Source organism: Hydra vulgaris, chromosome 06, assembly GCF_038396675.1.
Source record: "Hydra vulgaris chromosome 06, alternate assembly HydraT2T_AEP".
Lineage (NCBI taxonomy): Eukaryota > Metazoa > Cnidaria > Hydrozoa > Anthoathecata > Hydridae > Hydra > Hydra vulgaris.
In genome coordinates, this window is record NC_088925.1 from 42,079,739 (window position 1) to 42,107,500 (window position 27,762).

At 26.0% G+C, this 27,762-nt stretch overlaps 1 protein-coding gene across 1 annotated transcript in view; it reads left to right on the plus strand.

The window, feature by feature from the left end:
* Positions 1-27,762, plus strand: part of LOC136081869 (SCO-spondin-like) — a 105,548-nt gene that overhangs the window by 54,913 nt on the left and 22,873 nt on the right. The window contains exons 9-18 of the mRNA XM_065800172.1: positions 8,608-8,772; positions 13,391-13,561; positions 14,613-14,783; positions 15,835-16,005; positions 17,057-17,227; positions 18,279-18,449; positions 19,501-19,671; positions 20,723-20,893; positions 21,945-22,115; positions 25,216-25,392. Coding sequence (XP_065656244.1) covers positions 8,608-8,772; positions 13,391-13,561; positions 14,613-14,783; positions 15,835-16,005; positions 17,057-17,227; positions 18,279-18,449; positions 19,501-19,671; positions 20,723-20,893; positions 21,945-22,115; positions 25,216-25,392 — 1,710 coding nt within the window. The remainder of the gene's footprint in view (positions 1-8,607; positions 8,773-13,390; positions 13,562-14,612; positions 14,784-15,834; positions 16,006-17,056; positions 17,228-18,278; positions 18,450-19,500; positions 19,672-20,722; positions 20,894-21,944; positions 22,116-25,215; positions 25,393-27,762) is intronic.

A 27,762-nucleotide genomic window follows, 5' to 3' on the forward strand; every position in this document is an offset into this window, starting at 1 on the left:
AACTAAATAAATTTATTATAAATAACTAAGCAATTGAGTACAAATACATTTCAAACAAAAAAAAGTCGATTTTCAATCAAACATGTGTATTAGGGTGGAGCGATTTTCATAGCAAAAAAAAAAGTTTAAAAACCAATATTACTGAGACACAAATCAATGTCTATTAATTATAAGATAAAAGTAAAAAAATATTTTTTTTGTTTTTGATGAGATCTTGAGGGTCCTCTTTGGAATTTAAATTCTTGACAGGTCCTAATATTTTTGAATTTTTTTTTTTTAAACCATATCAACCTTGGACTCAAAAAAAGCAGAAAAAAATGCTTGTTTCATAAATAATAATTTTATTAGAAAAATTTTTTAGTGAAAAAAATACTTGCAAAAGTATACCTTAAAACCCCCGTTTTGTTGAGGACAGGGGTTTTTGATGAAAAAAACAACTCTACTTTTTTAATTTTAATTTTTTAATAAAAACAAATATTATTTTCAAAATCAGTATATTATTTTGCTTCTTTTAAGTATCAAGTTAATATAGTTTAGAAAAAAAAAATTTAAACAATATTAGGACCCATCAAAAATTTAGAATCTAAAGAGGAACCTCAAGAACTCATCTAAACTATAAAAAAAAAGAGTAAGGTTCTTTTTTCACCAAAAGATATTGATTTGCTGCTCAGGCAAATCAAATTTCAAAAATTTTCAAAATCGCTCTACCCTAATGTGTATTACAAATTGTAAAAAATATGTAAACTTTGATCTTTTTATATTGCATTAATGTGTCATATGACAAACCTAAAATAAAAATTGTAACAGATAAGTAGACATACAAGAAAAACAAAACAAACAAACTGGAAAACAATTTACCTACTTTTTGGTAGCCTGTTGTCATACTTAAACTGCTGTCATGATGCAACTTGTCGGTGTTGTTTTATGACGTTATTTCACGTTGGCTTTTAGTAAACTTTAGTTATATTTAAAAGACATTACAATAGATTTAAAATATTTTAATTAAAAAGAAAAAAAAAATGCTTCAAGGAGCCAAACTAAAAACATTAAAGATAAAAAATCAAATAGATATAAACAAACCAAATACAAACAATAGTATATTATAAAAAATAAAAAATTACAAATTAAAAAAAAAATTACAAAATTAAAAAAAATAAAAAAAAGTCACCGAAGAAAAAATGGCAACAAAAAAGTTATAAATATCTTCACTGATAGAAGACATTTACAACCTTTTGGTTGCTGTTTTTTCTTCGGTGTCTCCCAACACCCCGGTATGGATGAGCCCTCCATTTGAAGGATGGCTCATCCATACCGCCATTACTTTGCCACTTATTGAAGGACCTCTCCGAGAGAGGCCCTGGGTGTTGGGAGCGATATCTTTGGTATTCCTCAAATGTTAATGACTCTAAAATTACAAATAGAAGGATATAATAAAATTTAAAAATATTTACAATTTTTTTTAATCAAAATATAAAGCATAACCTCACCATTTTCACAGAATGAAGAGGATGCTAAAAATAAATTAAAAAAAAGTAAATTAAAAAGGGTTAAACTTGTGAGAAGTTTAATTTTAATAAAAATATGAGTAAAATGCAAACAATTTAAAAATGTCATATTTATATTAAATAATTCTTTCACCTATTGCACATATTTCTCCGTAAAAAATATATAAAATTTAATACACAGCTCTACCAGTTATGCTTCTACCAGACACTAAAGACAAAATATACCTCAGAATAATTGATAGAACTATATTTACATATAAATAAATATATAACTTTAATTTTTTTTTACCTATTCCCCTCATTTCTTCCATGAAGTTGTCTAAAGTAAGAAAAAAGATAACTGAAGCTAAAACTAATAAAAACTAAACTAAAATTAACTATAAACTAAACCAAAAAACTAAAAAAAACTTTAAATTTTAATATCTGTACCTCAGAAGACAAAGGTCGGTTATCCAGTTTTTTGCGAAAATGAGTTATGTATGAGACCTTTTTAGTTTTTCAGTATCTACATAGGTATAAAGACTGTTTTCCTGCAACAATGTGAAACAAAGTTTGGTCAATATAAAGGGTCTGGTGTCCCCACAATGTTCAAAGGAAAAACGTCTGTAGTTCAGAAATGACTTTTCACTTTTTTTATTTAACTTTTTATTTTTGTCAAAATTATATTTCATGTGCCTCAAGATAAATTAAATAAGACAAATTAAATAAAACATATATTTAACCATCAAGAATAAAAAAGCCAATAAAGACTAATTATTTTACTATTAACTCTCTCCTGGACTATTTCTAAAATGTGACAACTGACTTGGACTACTGAGTGTACAGATATAAATGCTTTATTTAACTATACTAATCACATAATTTATACTTAGTTTTTTTTCCAACTCTCCTAAAAGAAAAAAGAAAATAAAGCTTTAGTACTTGAAGTTTTAAAATTCCAGTTACAGTACAAATAAACAAATTCCTATTAACAATTATTTCAATAGCAAAAACACTGACTTATTTCAGTCTTCAATTCTGTGTCTAAACAATAAAAGCACTTAAATGTATAGACGTTAAAATATCTACTTAACTTTTTAAAAATAAATTCAATAAACTAATGTAACTAATACCTTTATTAGCTCTCTCTTGATCAACTAAAGAAAATAAATTTTAATTAAACTAACTTGAGGTAAAATAATAAGAAGCTGTCTTACTGAGAATTTTAAATTTCTTCTCTATTATTGACAATATAATTTTAAGTATTACCTTAGTTAAGCCCAAGAACTATAAGTTCTTGGGCTTATTGTATAAAAATATAAAAACCTACTGTTTTACTTTTAAGTCAACAACAATATTTTAAAAAACATTTTAGTTACTTTATGAAAAAATAAAAATCCTTTTAAACATACTACCTCTTTCTTCATTGTAGTCAACTAAACAGAAAAACAAACAAACAACTGATAGTAAATTTTTCCTTTGGTAGTAGGTTATTAAATAGATTAAATAGATCAAAGATCTATAATCTGCTCTAACAGTCTACAACATTATCATTAAACTATAACTATTTTCAACAACCTGGTGTAATTTAACATTGATATACTTTTTTTCAAATGACAAAAATTATTAAAGTACATTATATAAACATAGAACAAATGTAGTGATAGTGGATTTAATCCAAAAATAGAAAGAACCTTTAGAAAAAAGCTTACTGCTTTTAAATCTACAAAAATTTCCAACTTTTTTATCTACATTTATCTATAATAAAATATGAATTAATGAGTTACCATTATTTAAAGTTGATCCAGAAGCAGCTAAAATAAATTATCAAATAAAAAGTTTATTTATATAATCTTGACGATAATGTTGAAATAAACAATATTTATTGCTTGAAAAGTTAAGTTACAAATGTAATTCAAGTATATTAAAATAAATGTACGAAGTTACCTGTTGTGGCTGGTGCAACTGAAGTTATAACTAAATAAGTTCTAAGAAAGTTCTTTATTAAAAAAGAAAGTGAAACGACACTAACACTATTTATTTACAGTATTCATATTTAGAAGATTAGATAAATTACAGCATTCATGTTTAGATTGTGCTAAAAAAACTATTTTACCAGACATTTTATTTCTAACTTCTTCTAAAAAATGAAAACAGGCTATAAAAATTAGAATAATAAAAACAACCAACAACAAACAAACGATTATTTAAATTTTTATTTTAAACAATGAACAACATCAACTCTTCTTGAGAATAAAAGTACATCATCTCAAATTCGCAAGCTGACTTAAATTGAAAGACCGCATTGAAAATGTAACCGCGCATAAAAAAGTCTAGAAACTTCTTAAAAACTAAGAAATAGTGTATTTTACAGAATACAGAACTGTAAATAACAATACGAACAATAGGTGAAACATTAGGCGTAACTATGCGCACTATTCATTACCGTATTAATATATAGATATATATATATATATTTATTTATATATATATATATATATTTATTTATATTTTTATATATATATATATATATATATAAATATATATATATTTATATATATATATATTTATATATATATATATATATATATATATATATATATATATATATATATATATATATATATATATATATATATATATATATATATATATATATATATATATATATATATATATAGGGTGTCCCAAAATTACATAAATCTTTTTCATTTTGAACTATTTTAAGATTTTCGATCAGTTTCATATGTATTTTGTCTATTTAAACCAAAAAAAAAACTATAATCAACTATGTTCACATTTTTAACAATTTTTTTGTTTAGTTTAGTTTAATAAAACCTAATGGCATGTTATTTTAAAAAAATTTCATATATGACCCCCTTACAAATGTCAAAGTGTTTTCCTTAAAATAATCCCAAATAAAATTCTTGCATTTATCTATTAATATATTTAACGAAGTTCATATTTTTTGATGGTTTTACATATAGTTGTTAATGCTAAAACCAAGTAAAAATTTATTCAAAAGAAATTCACCAAGACAATTCTGTCCCCCCCCCCCCTCCCATCCTCATGATTCTCCAACCCCCTCTAACCTCCACCCCACCCCCCTGATCATGATATTTTTTGCCTAAAATAATGAATTTTTAGAACTATACTTTTTAATTATAACAAAATGATTTATCATTAAAATTTATTTTTATGGCAAACAAGCAAATAAATTGTTATAAATTGAAAATATTTAGGCTAACTGCGACTAAGTACAAAAAAATTCAAATTTAAAGTCATTTTTTTTGAAATTATGATAACAAAGTAAAAATATTTGAAAGGTATTAGTAATATAAATTAAAGAATTGTTTGAATTTTCAAAATTTAATTTTTGAAATGGTTTCTTATTTATCAGTGGAAAAAATTTTTGGTGATGTATTGCATGTAGAAGAAATTCTTTCTGCTCTTCATCTTTGGTTATAGATTTTGCATAGTCTGTAGTTTAGTCTTTAGTTTGATAGCTCGCTCTACTGTATTATTTACAATGATTTCAATGATTTAATATGCTCAATCATATGTTGAAAATTTGTGTTAGCTTTCCAAAACTTTAGGGATTGGTCTAACCAACCACCATCTTTGTTTGAATATCCAAATAAATTTAGAATGTTGCTTTATTTTGGTCCGACTAAATCAGTTAAATGAGCACTCGGTTTGAAAAGAGGAAATTGTGGAAAGCCAAAATCATGTTCCCAGTTTTCTTTTAAATTTTTAAGAATTATTTTATCAAATTAAGCTTTGTCACAATCAGAAACTTTATCAGAAAATAGTGAGATAGGAGACAATTCTTTTGTTAAATACCAAAGATGCCGATTAAATGTTTCAAGGGCAGCAACAGCAAAATCATTGTTGATTTTATTATAAAGAAGCATTACTTTGTAGAATTCCAAACCATTAAATGATGCATTAATTGTTTTTGTACATGAAAGCCACATTTTCACATAAAATAGCATTGTAAATTTACAAAACCATGATAATTTCTCTATATTACTTTCTTCATACTCTGCCGATTCAGCAAAAGCAAACATTTTTGATGTATACAAAATTGTACACATCCATCTAGCATGATGGAAAGCCCCAGGTTTGCGCCACTGTACATTTATTTGTTCTCTAAACGAATTTACTGAGTTGCCCTTAAAAAAATGGATTTTAAAATTTTGAATTAAAATTTGACCCCAAAAAGAGGATTGCAAAAAAGCAAAATAGAACTAGAAATGTAATTTGATTCAACCCCTCATATAGCAAAAATGATTCCGCTAACATACGAAAAGTGTTTTTAAAATTGGTTGATAAGCATTTCCCGCCCTCTAATAAATTACATAAAATTGTTAATCGAAATTCAATTAAAGTTAGCTACAGTTGCACAAAAAATATGAAGAGAATTATAAAAGGTCATTATAATGCTTTATTAAACAAAATGCTTTATTAAAAGAAATCCTGAACAAAAAAACAACAGAAAATTGTTATTGTAAACAAAAAAACAATTGTCCAATGAGTGGAAATTATTTATCAAAAAATATGTTATATAAATGTATTGTTTCCTCTAAGAATTTACCTGATAAACAATATATTGGCTTAACAGCGGGTGAATGGAAAAAACATTTTGCCAATCATAAGCAATCCTTTAAAAATAAAAAGTATTCAAAAGACATTATGCTGTCAAAATACATATGGGAATTAAAAGAAAAAAGAAAAAAATATTGATAATTTTTTACTGAATTGGTCCATCCTTAAAAGAGCACCTGCATATGACAATATTTCCAAAATATGCATACTATGCCTACAATAAAAATATGAAATAGTTACACATGCGAACCAAGAATGTTTATTAAACAAAAAATCGGAATCGATTTCTAAATGCAGGCACAAAAATAAGTTTCTCCTAAAAAACTATAAAAATAAGTGAGCTCAAATAATTATTACATTTAATCACCCCTTTAAAAAATATTTAAAAATAAAGCAGAAGCAATAAATTCTAAAGTATTCTTTTTATAACAATGTCAGCATATTCCACAAATGTGTGAAAATTTACATTAGTTAAGACATTTATGACTTCCTGTAATTTAATTTTTAGTATAAATTGAGATTTTATTAGTTTGATCATTAAATTCTGATGAGTCTTTATCGATGAAACACAGTGTTAAATGAAAAATTTTTGTTAAGTGATTTTCTACCAGTTTATTATTGCTCTGTTCTTTTGAGAACATTAAGCACTCTATTTTGTAGAATTTGTTTTAAAATAGTTGGCATAGCCAGTGAGTGTATTATTAGGCACACTACAGCAGCCAAGGTTATCGATTGCTGCTCATCCATCAATCATTTGCTGCTTTAAAACTGTTTACTGAGATGATAGAACTACTTCTTTTGGCAGAGGCTTCCATAAATTTGTTGTTTTATTAAAGAAATTTTCTCAGTACTTATGTCTTGTCATTTCTTGGTAATATTGAAAACAGTGACCTCTCAACTGATTGTTAACAATTGGAAAACAAATATTTTTTCTAGTTTGTCAACATTTTGCATAGTTTTAAACATTTGTATCAGATCTTCCCTTTGTCTGCTTTCCACCAAATTGTAGTTAGATTTAATGCTTCAAGTCTTTTTTCATAGGAAAAAATCTTATTGACGATACCTGTTTAGTAGCTTAGTGTTGGATTCTTTCCATATTGTTAAAATCAGATTTTAGATAGGGATTTCAGACTGGAACTGCAAGCTCTAGTAATGGGTGAATAAAAGTTTTATAAAGTGATCAAAGTAATTTACAATCAAAATGATCAAAAGATTTCCTAATACAGCCAAGCATTTGATTTGCTTTGTTGAAGGCAGTAATGACTTAATTTTTCCACTTTAGATTTATTCTGAAAAGCACTCCACTCTTTCGGTATCAGATTCAGTCAATTGAATACCATTTATATAATATGATTTGTTTTTGTTGTTAAAGCCGTCATGCATAACTACACATTTTGAGATGTTAAATAGAAGAAGCCAAGGCTGAGACCATTTGTAGTCATTATTTAGATCTCTTTGAAGTTTAGTAGTGCATAGTTCTGTGGATATTTTTGAGAGTATTTTTGTATCATCTGCATATTGTTTGGTGACAGTAGGCAAACTTTTAGGGTGATTATTATTATACTTAAGAAATTTATCTCAGTAATCTCTTCATGATCTTACTTGTATAATTTAAGTCAAACAGTTCTAGGGTAATCGATTGGTGATGATCTACATCTTTTTCTTAAGATATGTGAGATTAAAACATTATTCCAGTTTAAATAGTTGTGATTCTGAGTTAAAGTTTTATGGGATTTGTATTGTTCAAACAGTGATAATATAAATTTGTCTGTAACTTGTTTTCCTAAAAAAAAATTTTTGTTTTTGTATTTTACAACATATTATTGTTGTTTACATTGTCTATTAAATTTAGTTTTAAGCTTGCCACTATTTGATTTAATTCTTAAATATAAGTCAAACTTTTTTCTTTAACTAACCTATAAGTTTCTCTAATTGAGTCAATAAATATTTTGTTTTAATCATATGGAGCCTAAGAGTGACTCTCTCTCTCTCTCTCTCTCTCTCTCTCTCTCTCTCTCTCTCACTCTCTCTCTCTCTCTCTATATATATATATATATATATATGTATATATATATATGTATATATATATATATATATATGTATATATATATATATATGTATATATATATATATATATATATATATATATATATATATATATATATATATATATATATATATATATATATATATATATATATATATAACCAACTTATATGTTATAGGAGCTAATGCACCAAATTTGTGTACTTTTTAAGTAAAAAGGTCAAACATTTCTAAGTGGTTTGCATCATATGACTTACCACTAATAAATTCATGCTGGTGAATAGAAAAAAAATTTTAAATTAGTAAGGTGTTTTTTCATGCACCAAGTTTTCTTACTGAATGGAAAGAGTCTATCTTCTGTGATATAAGTACTTATAGAAAATAAAATGTTTTACTAATAAAATACAAAAATAAAAAATAAATTTATACACATATGCACACCTAATTGTTTGTTTGGTTTTACTTTTAGCTAATGAGGTTTTATCTGAGTGGAGTAAATTTTCTGCATGCTCAGCATCTTGTGGAGATGGTAGGCAAACAAGGCAAAGAACTTGTACAAATCCTAGTGTTGGTAAAAAAAACTGCAGCGGGTCACTTTCTGAAACACAAAACTGTAATTTAGGAGAATGTCAAGGTAATTTATTTTAATTTATCTAATTCATTTCTTAAGTTGATTATTTTAGTTATAAGTTAGATAAGTTGAAATTTTTAAGTTGATATTTACTTAATTCTTTGTCATTTGTTTTGTTTGTTTTTAATTAGTACAAATCTTCTTTAAGTAAATATCTTATAAAAACATTATTAAAACATATTAAAAAGTTTATAAATTATTAGTAACTGTTAATATTTAATAAAATAATACTTATAGCACCAAATTATAGCCAATAAGTTAAGTATATGACTTAAATGTTATATCTCAATACTTGGTCAGATGTTATTGCCTTTTTTAAAGATTAATCCCTATACCATAAGGAGGAGGTTTGATTGTTTTTGTAGTATATTTTGGATTCAGGTGCTCTCCCGCAGATCTTCTAGCATAATTATAACCTTTGTCTTTAATTTATTGAAACATATTAGTCTGTAAACATTACTCATTCCCACCATTCTAGTGGCTTGTCTTTTAAACTTTTTAAATCTCTTTTAATCCTCACTTGCAATTGTGCTGGAGTTAATAAAGGTTTTTTAGATGATCTTTATTGGAAGTAAACCATAGTCATCACACAACTTTCTTCTAATTGTTCTCAAACTAATAGTAATACTCTTTTCCATAGCAAGTTGTGATAATCTTGCATTTTTTACCACAATTTTTACAATTTGTTGAATCTTGCACATATATAGCATTTTGCAATATATATATATATATATATATATATATATATATATATATATATATATATATATATATATATATATATATATATATATATATATATATATATATATATATATATATATATATATATATATATATATATAGATGTATATAAATATATATATATATATATATATATATATATATATATATATACATACATACATAAATATATATATATATATATATATATCATATGTTAAAGAAAATGTAGAATTATTCTTATTTCTAAAGCCAAAAAAGGCATTTGATATGCTTAAGTAGATTTTAAAATCTCGTAACTCCCAACATAAACAGTGTTTGGTTGCAGCTTTGTTGCTGAAAGTGAATTATTTTTTTTCGTTTTAAAAATGACTTAACTTTAATAACATTTAGAAAAAAAAACTATATTTATTCGTACAATTTAGTTGATGGAGGTTTATCATTTTGGAGTAAATTTTCTGCATGTTCAGCCTCATGTGGAGATTGTATTCAAACAAGACAATAATTCCTAACTGGTTGTCAGAAAGTTTTTCCGTATTTTGTTGACACAAAAAAAAATTAAAATGCAAGACCAGAATTTTTTTCTTATTACTTGATAAACTGCCTGCCCCAACCAAACCCTCAGTCAATGTAGCAGCACTCCCTTGCAAGTCAGGCTATAAAAAAGTTAATGTAACAGTACTCCTTTGAAAGTCAGGCTATAAGATAATCGATGTAGCAGCACTTCTTTGCAGCAGCAGGTAATAAGATAGTCGATGTAGCAACACTCCGTACATGATTTACAGTGAAAAAAATAAAAATAAAAATATTTTATTAAAAAAAAACAAAAATAAAAACATTGTTTATATTTTTAAAAACTTATATAGATATATATATATATATATATATATATATATATATATATATATATATATATATATATATATATATATATATATATATATATATATATATATACTTTACTCAATAATTTATACAACTAATTAGCTATACAATACTCAATAGTTATACTATACTCACAATTAGTTTTACTATACTCAAAATTTTAAACAATTAATTACCTACAAAATTAATATTTATAAGATAAAATAGTCAAAAAAAGTAATTAATAAACTAATTAGTTATATAACTCCAATATACAGCTCATTTTTATATAATCATATAAAAATGAGTTGCATAAAAGTTTAATTGATTTGAGTATTAGAACATAAAAAGTTAAAAAAAAAGAAACAAGTTTATTATATAAAGTGTCTTCCTTTTTATGAATAACAAAAAAGAAATCATTTCTTCATTGATTCAAAAATTTCTTGCACATTCCAAATGGCACTTTTAATCAATATTAGTTTGGAAGTTGCTTCAAATGCTCAATTAATTGAATTTGATAAGTTATCAATTGAACATTGAATTATGATCAACTACTGTTGATTGGGTTAAGATCTAGAGCACCAAGGCAACAAATTGAGCTTCTTTGTGTTAAATCTGTGTGTTATACTATATGGCGTTTGTACTGGAGCCCTGTCTTGCTAGAATATGTATGATTTGCTTCTGCCACACAATTGCCTTGCCCAGCAGTCTAATTGACTTTTAAACATTCAAAAGGTACCTTTTTAGGAGTAAATGCAGGCTGGGTGTTGATGGAATTAAGCATGTGTTTTTTTAGGTATATTAGTTACTCTAGCTTTTATACAGTTCACAAATACCACGGCCTTTGTGAGAAAAACAACCCCGTATGTTTACTGTGCCTCCACCATCTTGTCACCTTGGTTGTAAATATCATTTGCAATATTACTCAGTTGTAGGCGATTGGCCATGCACTGAAAATATGACTGAAAGTAAACTTTTGTTTGACACTTGTTTCAACTAAGTTTTTGTTTCGATATAGTTCAGAGTATTAAACTAAAATAAGAAGAAAGGAAGCTTGTGCAAAGTTTTATGCCTTTTACCCCAACTGACAAATTGGAGGAAAAAAAAAATTGTCAGTTTTGTGCAAGAGGTATTTTTCAGGTAGTAAATTGAACAATGATTACATTTTGCTTAAAAACATTGACTTTAAAATGTTTTCAAGTATAGGGCCCACATCAGTTTGAACATAAGTATAAAAAAAGCATAGATAAACAGCACACTTTGAAATACTGTTATTGTGAAAATCCCAGTTTAATCCTAGACTTAAAATAGTACACTTTATTTTACTTAATTCAATATTATTTTCAATTAATTACTTCCAGCAACATTTTTTTATGAAAAATAATACATAGACTAAATAATTCTGAAATAAACATAACCTTTTTCTTTTTAATTAACTTTTCTTTTGTTATTTTAAATATATATAAAAAAATTTATTGTTCAAGTCAATATTAGGTTAACCCTTAATATCAACACATTTACAGTTTGCTGCTTCTCATGGACTCCTGTAGTCCAATGTTTCTTAAAATCACTTAAAAAAATATCATTAAAAAATTACTAAAATAGCAAAAGTTGTTATCACACAATATTTATTATTCAAGCAACAATCGTCCAATGCCGATGCTAAAATTTTCATATAAAGCTGTCTATTTGTTTTTCTGCTTATTTTTAATTTTAAATCTAATTTTTCGAAAAATTTAAATAAAAAAGCAAATATAAAATAAAGTTTCTATCATTACCACAAATCTATGTTACAAAAATTAAATTTTTCTGTTGATGGAGGTTTATCAGATTGGAGTCCATATTCTGATTGTTCAGTGTCTTGTGGCCAGGGTATAAAAAAAAGAGTCCGAACATGTACAAATCCTGTTCCTAGTGGAGGTGGTAAGGACTGTGTAGGTGACTTGTCTGAAACAGGCGTTTGCTACTTTGAAAATTGTATAGGTACTTTTTTAAATTCAAGTTAATTTTGTTTATTTGTTATTTTTTTCTTAGAATATCTGCGTTTTTTTGTTTTTTGTTATCCATTTATTTAACGATAAAATTGAAATAATTGCAAAGTTGTTGATAGTCTTACAAAGATAGGTTTGGTGTCACTCGTATAGTTAAAAAAAAACTAGTCATTGAAGTTACGCCTTAATATTAACAATAAAATATACAAATTAAACCGAAAAAAATGTAATATAGATAGCGACCAAAATAAGATTAAACAAAATAAAAAGAAGAACAAAAGTGTTTAAGGAAGCGAGAGAAATAACACAAAAAAGGGAAAAAGTGAATAAAATGACATGAGAGCCATTGGATGAATGAGACAAAGTAGCGTTTGATGATAGAAAATAAAACAAGAAACATAAGCACATTTTCAAACATTATGATGCAACAAAAAATAAGAAATTACTTGACTCATAGCAACAAACATAAAAAGCAAGAATAATAAGAATAATTAGCAACAAGACAACAACAAAAAGTACACATGAACATAAACATTACACAAATGTACACTTTAATATAAACAATGCACAAAATTACACAACATTGCAAACAAAACATAGAAATACAAGACAATATAAAAAGCAGACAAAAACACGCCACGTTATAAAGAATACACAAAAATGCTGGACAGTAAAAAAAAAACCAAACAACATAAATTAATAAAACTTTGAAGATGTTACTTTTGTTTTCTTTTGTTAACTTATTCGAGTTTTTTATTTTTGAACTTATCCCGAACATTTTTATTCTTTTAACTTTGCGTTTGGTTCTTCTTTTTATTTGATGGTTTTCTTCGATTTTTCTTCTTTAATATACTCATTATTTTTGCTCTGTTATTTTTATTTTTTAAATCTTCTGTTGTAAAAAATTTTTATTTCTTTTGCTCGTTAATCTATTAATCACCTTTTCACGGTTGAAGAAAAAAAAATTTTACTTTAAAATTTGAAATAACTTTTTTTGATGCTTTTTTCAACAACGTACACATTTTGATTTAATATTTTTTCAGTTGATGGAGGTTTATCAGATTGGAGTCCATATTCTGATTGTTCAGTGTCTTGTGGCCAGGGTATAAAAAAAAGAGTCCGAACATGTACAAATCCTGTTCCTAGTGGAGGTGGTAAGGACTGTGTAGGTGACTTGTCTGAAACAGGCGTTTGCTACTTTGAAAATTGTATAGGTACTTTTTTAAATTCAAGTTAATTTTGTTTATTTGTTATTTTTTTCTTAGAATATCTGCGTTTTTTTGTTTTTTGTTATCCATTTATTTAACGATAAAATTGAAATAATTGCAAAGTTGTTGATAGTCTTACAAAGATAGGTTTGGTGTCACTCGTATAGTTAAAAAAAAACTAGTCATTGAAGTTACGCCTTAATATTAACAATAAAATATACAAATTAAACCGAAAAAAATGTAATATAGATAGCGACCAAAATAAGATTAAACAAAATAAAAAGAAGAACAAAAGTGTTTAAGGAAGCGAGAGAAATAACACAAAAAAGGGAAAAAGTGAATAAAATGACATGAGAGCCATTGGATGAATGAGACAAAGTAGCGTTTGATGATAGAAAATAAAACAAGAAACATAAGCACATTTTCAAACATTATGATGCAACAAAAAATAAGAAATTACTTGACTCATAGCAACAAACATAAAAAGCAAGAATAATAAGAATAATTAGCAACAAGACAACAACAAAAAGTACACATGAACATAAACATTACACAAATGTACACTTTAATATAAACAATGCACAAAATTACACAACATTGCAAACAAAACATAGAAATACAAGACAATATAAAAAGCAGACAAAAACACGCCACGTTATAAAGAATACACAAAAATGCTGGACAGTAAAAAAAAAACCAAACAACATAAATTAATAAAACTTTGAAGATGTTACTTTTGTTTTCTTTTGTTAACTTATTCGAGTTTTTTATTTTTGAACTTATCCCGAACATTTTTATTCTTTTAACTTTGCGTTTGGTTCTTCTTTTTATTTGATGGTTTTCTTCGATTTTTCTTCTTTAATATACTCATTATTTTTGCTCTGTTATTTTTATTTTTTAAATCTTCTGTTGTAAAAAATTTTTATTTCTTTTGCTCGTTAATCTATTAATCACCTTTTCACGGTTGAAGAAAAAAAAATTTTACTTTAAAATTTGAAATAACTTTTTTTGATGCTTTTTTCAACAACGTACACATTTTGATTTAATATTTTTTCAGTTGATGGAGGTTTATCAGATTGGAGTCCATATTCTGATTGTTCAGTGTCTTGTGGCCAGGGTATAAAAAAAAGAGTCCGAACATGTACAAATCCTGTTCCTAGTGGAGGTGGTAAGGACTGTGTAGGTGACTTGTCTGAAACAGGCGTTTGCTACTTTGAAAATTGTATAGGTACTTTTTTAAATTCAAGTTAATTTTGTTTATTTGTTATTTTTTTCTTAGAATATCTGCGTTTTTTTGTTTTTTGTTATCCATTTATTTAACGATAAAATTGAAATAATTGCAAAGTTGTTGATAGTCTTACAAAGATAGGTTTGGTGTCACTCGTATAGTTAAAAAAAAACTAGTCATTGAAGTTACGCCTTAATATTAACAATAAAATATACAAATTAAACCGAAAAAAATGTAATATAGATAGCGACCAAAATAAGATTAAACAAAATAAAAAGAAGAACAAAAGTGTTTAAGGAAGCGAGAGAAATAACACAAAAAAGGGAAAAAGTGAATAAAATGACATGAGAGCCATTGGATGAATGAGACAAAGTAGCGTTTGATGATAGAAAATAAAACAAGAAACATAAGCACATTTTCAAACATTATGATGCAACAAAAAATAAGAAATTACTTGACTCATAGCAACAAACATAAAAAGCAAGAATAATAAGAATAATTAGCAACAAGACAACAACAAAAAGTACACATGAACATAAACATTACACAAATGTACACTTTAATATAAACAATGCACAAAATTACACAACATTGCAAACAAAACATAGAAATACAAGACAATATAAAAAGCAGACAAAAACACGCCACGTTATAAAGAATACACAAAAATGCTGGACAGTAAAAAAAAAACCAAACAACATAAATTAATAAAACTTTGAAGATGTTACTTTTGTTTTCTTTTGTTAACTTATTCGAGTTTTTTATTTTTGAACTTATCCCGAACATTTTTATTCTTTTAACTTTGCGTTTGGTTCTTCTTTTTATTTGATGGTTTTCTTCGATTTTTCTTCTTTAATATACTCATTATTTTTGCTCTGTTATTTTTATTTTTTAAATCTTCTGTTGTAAAAAATTTTTATTTCTTTTGCTCGTTAATCTATTAATCACCTTTTCACGGTTGAAGAAAAAAAAATTTTACTTTAAAATTTGAAATAACTTTTTTTGATGCTTTTTTCAACAACGTACACATTTTGATTTAATATTTTTTCAGTTGATGGAGGTTTATCAGATTGGAGTCCATATTCTGATTGTTCAGTGTCTTGTGGCCAGGGTATAAAAAAAAGAGTCCGAACATGTACAAATCCTGTTCCTAGTGGAGGTGGTAAGGACTGTGTAGGTGACTTGTCTGAAACAGGCGTTTGCTACTTTGAAAATTGTATAGGTACTTTTTTAAATTCAAGTTAATTTTGTTTATTTGTTATTTTTTTCTTAGAATATCTGCGTTTTTTTGTTTTTTGTTATCCATTTATTTAACGATAAAATTGAAATAATTGCAAAGTTGTTGATAGTCTTACAAAGATAGGTTTGGTGTCACTCGTATAGTTAAAAAAAAACTAGTCATTGAAGTTACGCCTTAATATTAACAATAAAATATACAAATTAAACCGAAAAAAATGTAATATAGATAGCGACCAAAATAAGATTAAACAAAATAAAAAGAAGAACAAAAGTGTTTAAGGAAGCGAGAGAAATAACACAAAAAAGGGAAAAAGTGAATAAAATGACATGAGAGCCATTGGATGAATGAGACAAAGTAGCGTTTGATGATAGAAAATAAAACAAGAAACATAAGCACATTTTCAAACATTATGATGCAACAAAAAATAAGAAATTACTTGACTCATAGCAACAAACATAAAAAGCAAGAATAATAAGAATAATTAGCAACAAGACAACAACAAAAAGTACACATGAACATAAACATTACACAAATGTACACTTTAATATAAACAATGCACAAAATTACACAACATTGCAAACAAAACATAGAAATACAAGACAATATAAAAAGCAGACAAAAACACGCCACGTTATAAAGAATACACAAAAATGCTGGACAGTAAAAAAAAAACCAAACAACATAAATTAATAAAACTTTGAAGATGTTACTTTTGTTTTCTTTTGTTAACTTATTCGAGTTTTTTATTTTTGAACTTATCCCGAACATTTTTATTCTTTTAACTTTGCGTTTGGTTCTTCTTTTTATTTGATGGTTTTCTTCGATTTTTCTTCTTTAATATACTCATTATTTTTGCTCTGTTATTTTTATTTTTTAAATCTTCTGTTGTAAAAAATTTTTATTTCTTTTGCTCGTTAATCTATTAATCACCTTTTCACGGTTGAAGAAAAAAAAATTTTACTTTAAAATTTGAAATAACTTTTTTTGATGCTTTTTTCAACAACGTACACATTTTGATTTAATATTTTTTCAGTTGATGGAGGTTTATCAGATTGGAGTCCATATTCTGATTGTTCAGTGTCTTGTGGCCAGGGTATAAAAAAAAGAGTCCGAACATGTACAAATCCTGTTCCTAGTGGAGGTGGTAAGGACTGTGTAGGTGACTTGTCTGAAACAGGCGTTTGCTACTTTGAAAATTGTATAGGTACTTTTTTAAATTCAAGTTAATTTTGTTTATTTGTTATTTTTTTCTTAGAATATCTGCGTTTTTTTGTTTTTTGTTATCCATTTATTTAACGATAAAATTGAAATAATTGCAAAGTTGTTGATAGTCTTACAAAGATAGGTTTGGTGTCACTCGTATAGTTAAAAAAAAACTAGTCATTGAAGTTACGCCTTAATATTAACAATAAAATATACAAATTAAACCGAAAAAAATGTAATATAGATAGCGACCAAAATAAGATTAAACAAAATAAAAAGAAGAACAAAAGTGTTTAAGGAAGCGAGAGAAATAACACAAAAAAGGGAAAAAGTGAATAAAATGACATGAGAGCCATTGGATGAATGAGACAAAGTAGCGTTTGATGATAGAAAATAAAACAAGAAACATAAGCACATTTTCAAACATTATGATGCAACAAAAAATAAGAAATTACTTGACTCATAGCAACAAACATAAAAAGCAAGAATAATAAGAATAATTAGCAACAAGACAACAACAAAAAGTACACATGAACATAAACATTACACAAATGTACACTTTAATATAAACAATGCACAAAATTACACAACATTGCAAACAAAACATAGAAATACAAGACAATATAAAAAGCAGACAAAAACACGCCACGTTATAAAGAATACACAAAAATGCTGGACAGTAAAAAAAAAACCAAACAACATAAATTAATAAAACTTTGAAGATGTTACTTTTGTTTTCTTTTGTTAACTTATTCGAGTTTTTTATTTTTGAACTTATCCCGAACATTTTTATTCTTTTAACTTTGCGTTTGGTTCTTCTTTTTATTTGATGGTTTTCTTCGATTTTTCTTCTTTAATATACTCATTATTTTTGCTCTGTTATTTTTATTTTTTAAATCTTCTGTTGTAAAAAATTTTTATTTCTTTTGCTCGTTAATCTATTAATCACCTTTTCACGGTTGAAGAAAAAAAAATTTTACTTTAAAATTTGAAATAACTTTTTTTGATGCTTTTTTCAACAACGTACACATTTTGATTTAATATTTTTTCAGTTGATGGAGGTTTATCAGATTGGAGTCCATATTCTGATTGTTCAGTGTCTTGTGGCCAGGGTATAAAAAAAAGAGTCCGAACATGTACAAATCCTGTTCCTAGTGGAGGTGGTAAGGACTGTGTAGGTGACTTGTCTGAAACAGGCGTTTGCTACTTTGAAAATTGTATAGGTACTTTTTTAAATTCAAGTTAATTTTGTTTATTTGTTATTTTTTTCTTAGAATATCTGCGTTTTTTTGTTTTTTGTTATCCATTTATTTAACGATAAAATTGAAATAATTGCAAAGTTGTTGATAGTCTTACAAAGATAGGTTTGGTGTCACTCGTATAGTTAAAAAAAAACTAGTCATTGAAGTTACGCCTTAATATTAACAATAAAATATACAAATTAAACCGAAAAAAATGTAATATAGATAGCGACCAAAATAAGATTAAACAAAATAAAAAGAAGAACAAAAGTGTTTAAGGAAGCGAGAGAAATAACACAAAAAAGGGAAAAAGTGAATAAAATGACATGAGAGCCATTGGATGAATGAGACAAAGTAGCGTTTGATGATAGAAAATAAAACAAGAAACATAAGCACATTTTCAAACATTATGATGCAACAAAAAATAAGAAATTACTTGACTCATAGCAACAAACATAAAAAGCAAGAATAATAAGAATAATTAGCAACAAGACAACAACAAAAAGTACACATGAACATAAACATTACACAAATGTACACTTTAATATAAACAATGCACAAAATTACACAACATTGCAAACAAAACATAGAAATACAAGACAATATAAAAAGCAGACAAAAACACGCCACGTTATAAAGAATACACAAAAATGCTGGACAGTAAAAAAAAAACCAAACAACATAAATTAATAAAACTTTGAAGATGTTACTTTTGTTTTCTTTTGTTAACTTATTCGAGTTTTTTATTTTTGAACTTATCCCGAACATTTTTATTCTTTTAACTTTGCGTTTGGTTCTTCTTTTTATTTGATGGTTTTCTTCGATTTTTCTTCTTTAATATACTCATTATTTTTGCTCTGTTATTTTTATTTTTTAAATCTTCTGTTGTAAAAAATTTTTATTTCTTTTGCTCGTTAATCTATTAATCACCTTTTCACGGTTGAAGAAAAAAAAATTTTACTTTAAAATTTGAAATAACTTTTTTTGATGCTTTTTTCAACAACGTACACATTTTGATTTAATATTTTTTCAGTTGATGGAGGTTTATCAGATTGGAGTCCATATTCTGATTGTTCAGTGTCTTGTGGCCAGGGTATAAAAAAAAGAGTCCGAACATGTACAAATCCTGTTCCTAGTGGAGGTGGTAAGGACTGTGTAGGTGACTTGTCTGAAACAGGCGTTTGCTACTTTGAAAATTGTATAGGTACTTTTTTAAATTCAAGTTAATTTTGTTTATTTGTTATTTTTTTCTTAGAATATCTGCGTTTTTTTGTTTTTTGTTATCCATTTATTTAACGATAAAATTGAAATAATTGCAAAGTTGTTGATAGTCTTACAAAGATAGGTTTGGTGTCACTCGTATAGTTAAAAAAAAACTAGTCATTGAAGTTACGCCTTAATATTAACAATAAAATATACAAATTAAACCGAAAAAAATGTAATATAGATAGCGACCAAAATAAGATTAAACAAAATAAAAAGAAGAACAAAAGTGTTTAAGGAAGCGAGAGAAATAACACAAAAAAGGGAAAAAGTGAATAAAATGACATGAGAGCCATTGGATGAATGAGACAAAGTAGCGTTTGATGATAGAAAATAAAACAAGAAACATAAGCACATTTTCAAACATTATGATGCAACAAAAAATAAGAAATTACTTGACTCATAGCAACAAACATAAAAAGCAAGAATAATAAGAATAATTAGCAACAAGACAACAACAAAAAGTACACATGAACATAAACATTACACAAATGTACACTTTAATATAAACAATGCACAAAATTACACAACATTGCAAACAAAACATAGAAATACAAGACAATATAAAAAGCAGACAAAAACACGCCACGTTATAAAGAATACACAAAAATGCTGGACAGTAAAAAAAAAACCAAACAACATAAATTAATAAAACTTTGAAGATGTTACTTTTGTTTTCTTTTGTTAACTTATTCGAGTTTTTTATTTTTGAACTTATCCCGAACATTTTTATTCTTTTAACTTTGCGTTTGGTTCTTCTTTTTATTTGATGGTTTTCTTCGATTTTTCTTCTTTAATATACTCATTATTTTTGCTCTGTTATTTTTATTTTTTAAATCTTCTGTTGTAAAAAATTTTTATTTCTTTTGCTCGTTAATCTATTAATCACCTTTTCACGGTTGAAGAAAAAAAAATTTTACTTTAAAATTTGAAATAACTTTTTTTGATGCTTTTTTCAACAACGTACACATTTTGATTTAATATTTTTTCAGTTGATGGAGGTTTATCAGATTGGAGTCCATATTCTGATTGTTCAGTGTCTTGTGGCCAGGGTATAAAAAAAAGAGTCCGAACATGTACAAATCCTGTTCCTAGTGGAGGTGGTAAGGACTGTGTAGGTGACTTGTCTGAAACAGGCGTTTGCTACTTTGAAAATTGTATAGGTACTTTTTTAAATTCAAGTTAATTTTGTTTATTTGTTATTTTTTTCTTAGAATATCTGCGTTTTTTTGTTTTTTGTTATCCATTTATTTAACGATAAAATTGAAATAATTGCAAAGTTGTTGATAGTCTTACAAAGATAGGTTTGGTGTCACTCGTATAGTTAAAAAAAAACTAGTCATTGAAGTTACGCCTTAATATTAACAATAAAATATACAAATTAAACCGAAAAAAATGTAATATAGATAGCGACCAAAATAAGATTAAACAAAATAAAAAGAAGAACAAAAGTGTTTAAGGAAGCGAGAGAAATAACACAAAAAAGGGAAAAAGTGAATAAAATGACATGAGAGCCATTGGATGAATGAGACAAAGTAGCGTTTGATGATAGAAAATAAAACAAGAAACATAAGCACATTTTCAAACATTATGATGCAACAAAAAATAAGAAATTACTTGACTCATAGCAACAAACATAAAAAGCAAGAATAATAAGAATAATTAGCAACAAGACAACAACAAAAAGTACACATGAACATAAACATTACACAAATGTACACTTTAATATAAACAATGCACAAAATTACACAACATTGCAAACAAAACATAGAAATACAAGACAATATAAAAAGCAGACAAAAACACGCCACGTTATAAAGAATACACAAAAATGCTGGACAGTAAAAAAAAAACCAAACAACATAAATTAATAAAACTTTGAAGATGTTACTTTTGTTTTCTTTTGTTAACTTATTCGAGTTTTTTATTTTTGAACTTATCCCGAACATTTTTATTCTTTTAACTTTGCGTTTGGTTCTTCTTTTTATTTGATGGTTTTCTTCGATTTTTCTTCTTTAATATACTCATTATTTTTGCTCTGTTATTTTTATTTTTTAAATCTTCTGTTGTAAAAAATTTTTATTTCTTTTGCTCGTTAATCTATTAATCACCTTTTCACGGTTGAAGAAAAAAAAATTTTACTTTAAAATTTGAAATAACTTTTTTTGATGCTTTTTTCAACAACGTACACATTTTGATTTAATATTTTTTCAGTTGATGGAGGTTTATCAGATTGGAGTCCATATTCTGATTGTTCAGTGTCTTGTGGCCAGGGTATAAAAAAAAGAGTCCGAACATGTACAAATCCTGTTCCTAGTGGAGGTGGTAAGGACTGTGTAGGTGACTTGTCTGAAACAGGCGTTTGCTACTTTGAAAATTGTATAGGTACTTTTTTAAATTCAAGTTAATTTTGTTTATTTGTTATTTTTTTCTTAGAATATCTGCGTTTTTTTGTTTTTTGTTATCCATTTATTTAACGATAAAATTGAAATAATTGCAAAGTTGTTGATAGTCTTACAAAGATAGGTTTGGTGTCACTCGTATAGTTAAAAAAAAACTAGTCATTGAAGTTACGCCTTAATATTAACAATAAAATATACAAATTAAACCGAAAAAAATGTAATATAGATAGCGACCAAAATAAGATTAAACAAAATAAAAAGAAGAACAAAAGTGTTTAAGGAAGCGAGAGAAATAACACAAAAAAGGGAAAAAGTGAATAAAATGACATGAGAGCCATTGGATGAATGAGACAAAGTAGCGTTTGATGATAGAAAATAAAACAAGAAACATAAGCACATTTTCAAACATTATGATGCAACAAAAAATAAGAAATTACTTGACTCATAGCAACAAACATAAAAAGCAAGAATAATAAGAATAATTAGCAACAAGACAACAACAAAAAGTACACATGAACATAAACATTACACAAATGTACACTTTAATATAAACAATGCACAAAATTACACAACATTGCAAACAAAACATAGAAATACAAGACAATATAAAAAGCAGACAAAAACACGCCACGTTATAAAGAATACACAAAAATGCTGGACAGTAAAAAAAAAACCAAACAACATAAATTAATAAAACTTTGAAAATGTTACTTTTGTTTTCTTTTGTTAACTTATTCGAGTTTTTTGTTGTAATAATATACATCATGCATACTTTATGCATGACTTCTTTTATTATTTATTTATTCGGTATAAGTTTATGTTAAAAGTTATTGTTTTTTTTATATTCAAAAGATGCATCAAGCATGTTTTTTATTAAAAAGTTTTATTTTTTTTTCATCATATTGTCAGAGTTATTATATCGTGGTTAAGTTGAACTATTCGCTTACTCATATATTTTTTTAGGGTCTATTTGAATAAAAGCCTTGCCTAACGAGATTTTGAATTTCATAAAAGTCCATGTAATAAAATATTAAATCTTACAAGTCTCTTATGATACTTTTAAACTATATTTTAAAAATATAAATATCTAGCATAATATTTATAATTATCTTGTGTAATATGTATAAATATTTTTTCAATTAATATCTAGCATAAAAAGTTTATTAAACTGAAACTTCACCTAATTTTTCGATGTTTTACAGGTTTAATCACATTCTATTAGTTAATGGCTATTATATTTAAAATTCGAAAACATTGGAATATTTAATATTTTTTTGTCAAATATAAGTTACATAAAACTAAATTTTTTCACTGGTAAATTTGAGTCAGTTAAGCTTATATAAAAGTCTATTTATTAAAAAAGTTGAAGCTAAACGCATCTTAAAATTAAAAGAAAAAGTTTTAGTAAACAATACCTGTACTAAATATATTTGTTATACAACTTTTAATTGAAACTTTTGGAAGCGTCCTCATAAACAACAAAAGAAAAAATGTTATGTCACTAGTTTCACAAACGCATTTTTCAAAATATAAAAGTTATTTATTTATTAGTATCTAGGTTATTTATATATTATATTAGTATAAGTATATATATACCTGCACTAATATATATTATATTAGTATAAGTCTATTATATATTTATTCAGTATACAATCAAATATATAAAATATTATTCATTTAATATTTAAATGGCGCATTCAGTTTAAATTAGAAAGTTTCCTATTTTGTACAAACAATGAGTTAAAAGTTATGAAGTCATTACTGCTAACTGATAGAATGGTATGTTTACTATTTTCAAAATGCTTTGTCCAGTGAGAATAAATAATTAAAATTAAAAAATTAAAACTTGATTGAATTTTAAAAAATCAAAAGTTTTAATCCACAAGATTTTGTAAAAACAAAAGATTTTTTTGCTTTATTGTTTTTAATTTTTCACATATCTTTTGTAAATAAAAGAAATCTTCTTAATTTTTTTTTTGCTATTATTTATTTTAAATTAAATAAAAAGCGTTTCTGTTGTTTAAAATGTCTGCAATCATGCATGTTAATTTAACTCCAAAAAGGAAAAAAAGTTATGTAGTCATTCTTTAGTAAATGACGATATTTCATTGTTTTTATTTAATATCAAAGCTGCAGTAACATATTTTTTCTGGTAGAAAGACAAGTGCATTAACTAAAAAACCAAAGCTTTTTTGTCTGATTTCCCAGACTTTACATAAAAAAAGTTCAAAAAAAATTGTCCACCCTTTTCCTTGTACGCACTGGTACACTTTCGAGTGACCCCCTCCCCATACTTGTATATGTAATTTATGGGTGGCCCCATGGCAACCTATTTCTAACTCTAAATATAGTGCTCGAAGACTTGATTCCGAGCACATATAATTGAGCTTGTTGACAATGTATTTCGGTATTACGAGCGCGAAATATTGCGCTCGTAATACCGAATATATATGGTATAATGGGCCTCAATTGCGAAAAGCGGATTAGCTTAAATCAGATTTTCAAGCCATATGGGCAATTGTTAGCTTAAATAAGGATATTGGAAAGTGAGAAATGTTATTGTCTTCAGAAAGTCACAAAGAAGAAAGGAGATTGATTCTAAAATCTATAAAGAGTGCAATTTCAAATTGAATAATTATCTATTTAGAGGAATAATCGTAAATAAAAATATAATTAAAAGAGTTTATCACTTCAAACCGACGAGCTATATTTTCTTGTTTACTTACTGACATTCATATTATTTTCTACTTTTTCTTATTTGCCTGACATTGTTTTTTTATTTACTTACTTTCAGTTTAAAAAACTAGTAAAAAAAAAAGGTAAGAAAAAAGTTTGCATTAAATTTTTCCCTGAGCGTTTCTTGCATACTTGTAATTTATCAACAAACTTTCTTAACATCTTGTTTTTTTGTTGATCTAGGAATATCTGACAGTTCTTTGGTGTTTATTTTTGATTAATTGATTGTTCTATAATTAATAAATTTTGTATATTATTTCAGATACAAAATATTTTATTTTTAGGTTTTACTTAGTTTCATTTATAAATTGCTTTTTCTTTGTCTGAATGTATTATGTCTTTTCTAGTTAATGGTGGGTTATCAAAATGGAGTCAATATTCTGCTTGCTCAGTATCATGTGGCAATGGTACACAAACAAGGTTTAGGACATGTACAAATCCTGCCCCAAGTGGAGGTGGAAAAGATTGTATTGGAGATTTGATTCAAACTACTTATTGTAATATGCAAATTTGTAAGAAAAAAGGTAAAATTTTATGTAAAGTTGTTAAAGTTAAAATTAAATTACTTAATTTTAATTTGATTTATTCGTTTTAATTTTTTTAATTTGGGTGAGCAATTTAACAAAACAAATATCTAGTTATTTTTGTTTTTATTCTTATTTTGTGTTATTAAACAAAATAAATTACAAAGTAAATCTTTAGTTTATGGTCAAAGGATTTTAATATAAATAGTTGAAATTTGTAGGCATATCTTATATATTGAGAGATTTTTTTAAAGGAATTCAATTTTAGTTTTTTGTTAATTGATATTCAATTTAATTTTATGTTAACTAATATGTAATTTTGAAATTTTTTTGTTTGAAAAAATTGAATTTGATAAAGTTTCTTGCTTTATATATGTATTTGCTTTCCAATAAATCCCAAATTAATTACTGCTTGCTTGCAGCCTTTTTTGGAAATGGACTTTCCTGATATAGTAGAATGCAGTATCTGAATTTTTGGTGGGAAAAGTTTATTTTAAGTAAATTTTTTTAAAAGGAAAAAATTTATTTTTAAAGTAAAACGTTTTTTTTTATTAAAAGGAGTTTAAACTTTTAACTTTTTAAAAATATCTCTTCTTCTTTTATGTTTTTACATATATAAGAATAATATATATAAAAAATGTATGTTTCTTTTCTTCATTAACAATAAAGAATAAAAACATAGAAAAAGAAATATTAAGTTTTTAAATTCTTTTGCACAATGGATGCAAATCCTGTATGACTTATTGCACCTTTAGCATAAATTTTTAACTATTTAAGTCTTTAATGTCTTGGAGTGGCAATTGCAAATTTTGGCCAGAATATTGTAGCTGTGTTGATTATTTAACTGGGGCAGAAAACCATGTACATCACAATAAACTCACTTATTTGCTGACCTGTGTTTGGCTGTTGAAATTGAAGAAGTATATTATATGCTAGCACACCATAGATTGCTTGGCTATTCCATCTTGTAAGAATATATTTAGCAAATTTTTTTTCTATATTCTTATATTGTCTGTAACAAGAAATAAGGTAATGAAGGAAAGCCATATCACTTTTACAGCAAACATTTTTTCTTTCTTATTATACTCATTTTTTTTTTCATTTAACTTCATTTCTTCCTTATTATATTATAGAATTTATTAATATTTTAATATTATTGCAGAAGTTTTCAAAAAATCCTTTTTGTTGCTTATACACTGCTGTAAGCAAGGTAGTTGCCATTAAAATAATCACACGTTTTGTGAGTTATTTGATGCAGGCAACAACCTTATATATTTAGCATTGGATTAAGAATATGAGTTTTGCAATCACCACAATATTGTTTACTTTTCACATTTGGAGCAAGCATATAAATCATTTAATTCACAGTATGGTATTCTGTTGGCATTTTATTCATTTGATCAACGCTTTCAACAAACATTCTTTCTTTCATGGCTACTTCAAAACTTACTAATTTTAATTTCCATATTTCTTTATTTATTTCAGACTATTTTTGTCAATCCTAAATGTATAATAATTTGATAATTATATTAAATACCTTCAAATAATGAAAATCTTAGAATTTATCACGAAAAAGTGTATAAAACATTAAAAGTTGGTTGGGAATATAGAATAAACTTTATAGTCAATCCTTATAAAAAGTAATTATGTTATTTGGTGTCTTGCTTTAAAGTTAATACATTTAATAAATAATATTAACTTAATAAATTGACATAAATATTATTCATAGAGCCGCGGCCATAACTTTGAATCCACTTCCACTTTTTTGAAAATATACAACAAAGTTTGATTTTAGAGTGAAATAAACGTGTTTTTCAATAAAAGTATTTGTTTTATAAAGAATTTATTAATATTTTAATATTTTGTTGCACCTTATTTGGTCTTTATCACCTATGCAATTCTTTGCTTCAAATTACCATCACAATTTTTCTGCCTGTGTGATTTTAGCCCATTCAAGAGCAATAACTTCTATCAAATGTTTTTTTGAAGTGACCCTATGTCCTGATCCTTCTTTTAACCATTACTCTTAAATTTTCTATGGGGTTAAAGTCAGGCGACTGTGCTGGCCATTCTAAAATTTGGACTTTATTTTTTACCAACCTTTCCTTTGTATGATGTGCAGTATGGCATAGAGCATTATCTTGCTGAAATAATATTGAAAATTTATCTTCATTTATTGACATATGTGTCATAACATGCTTTCAACACTTAAATATATTTATTTGAATTTAGGCGTCCTTCGTACAAAAACATTTTCCCTGGTCCTTCTGCAGCCATACAACCCCATACCTTTGCACTCTCTCCACCGAGTTTAAAAGTAGGCACTAGACAAGCTAGTAAAAGTGCTTCACCGGGCTTCTTCTCACATAC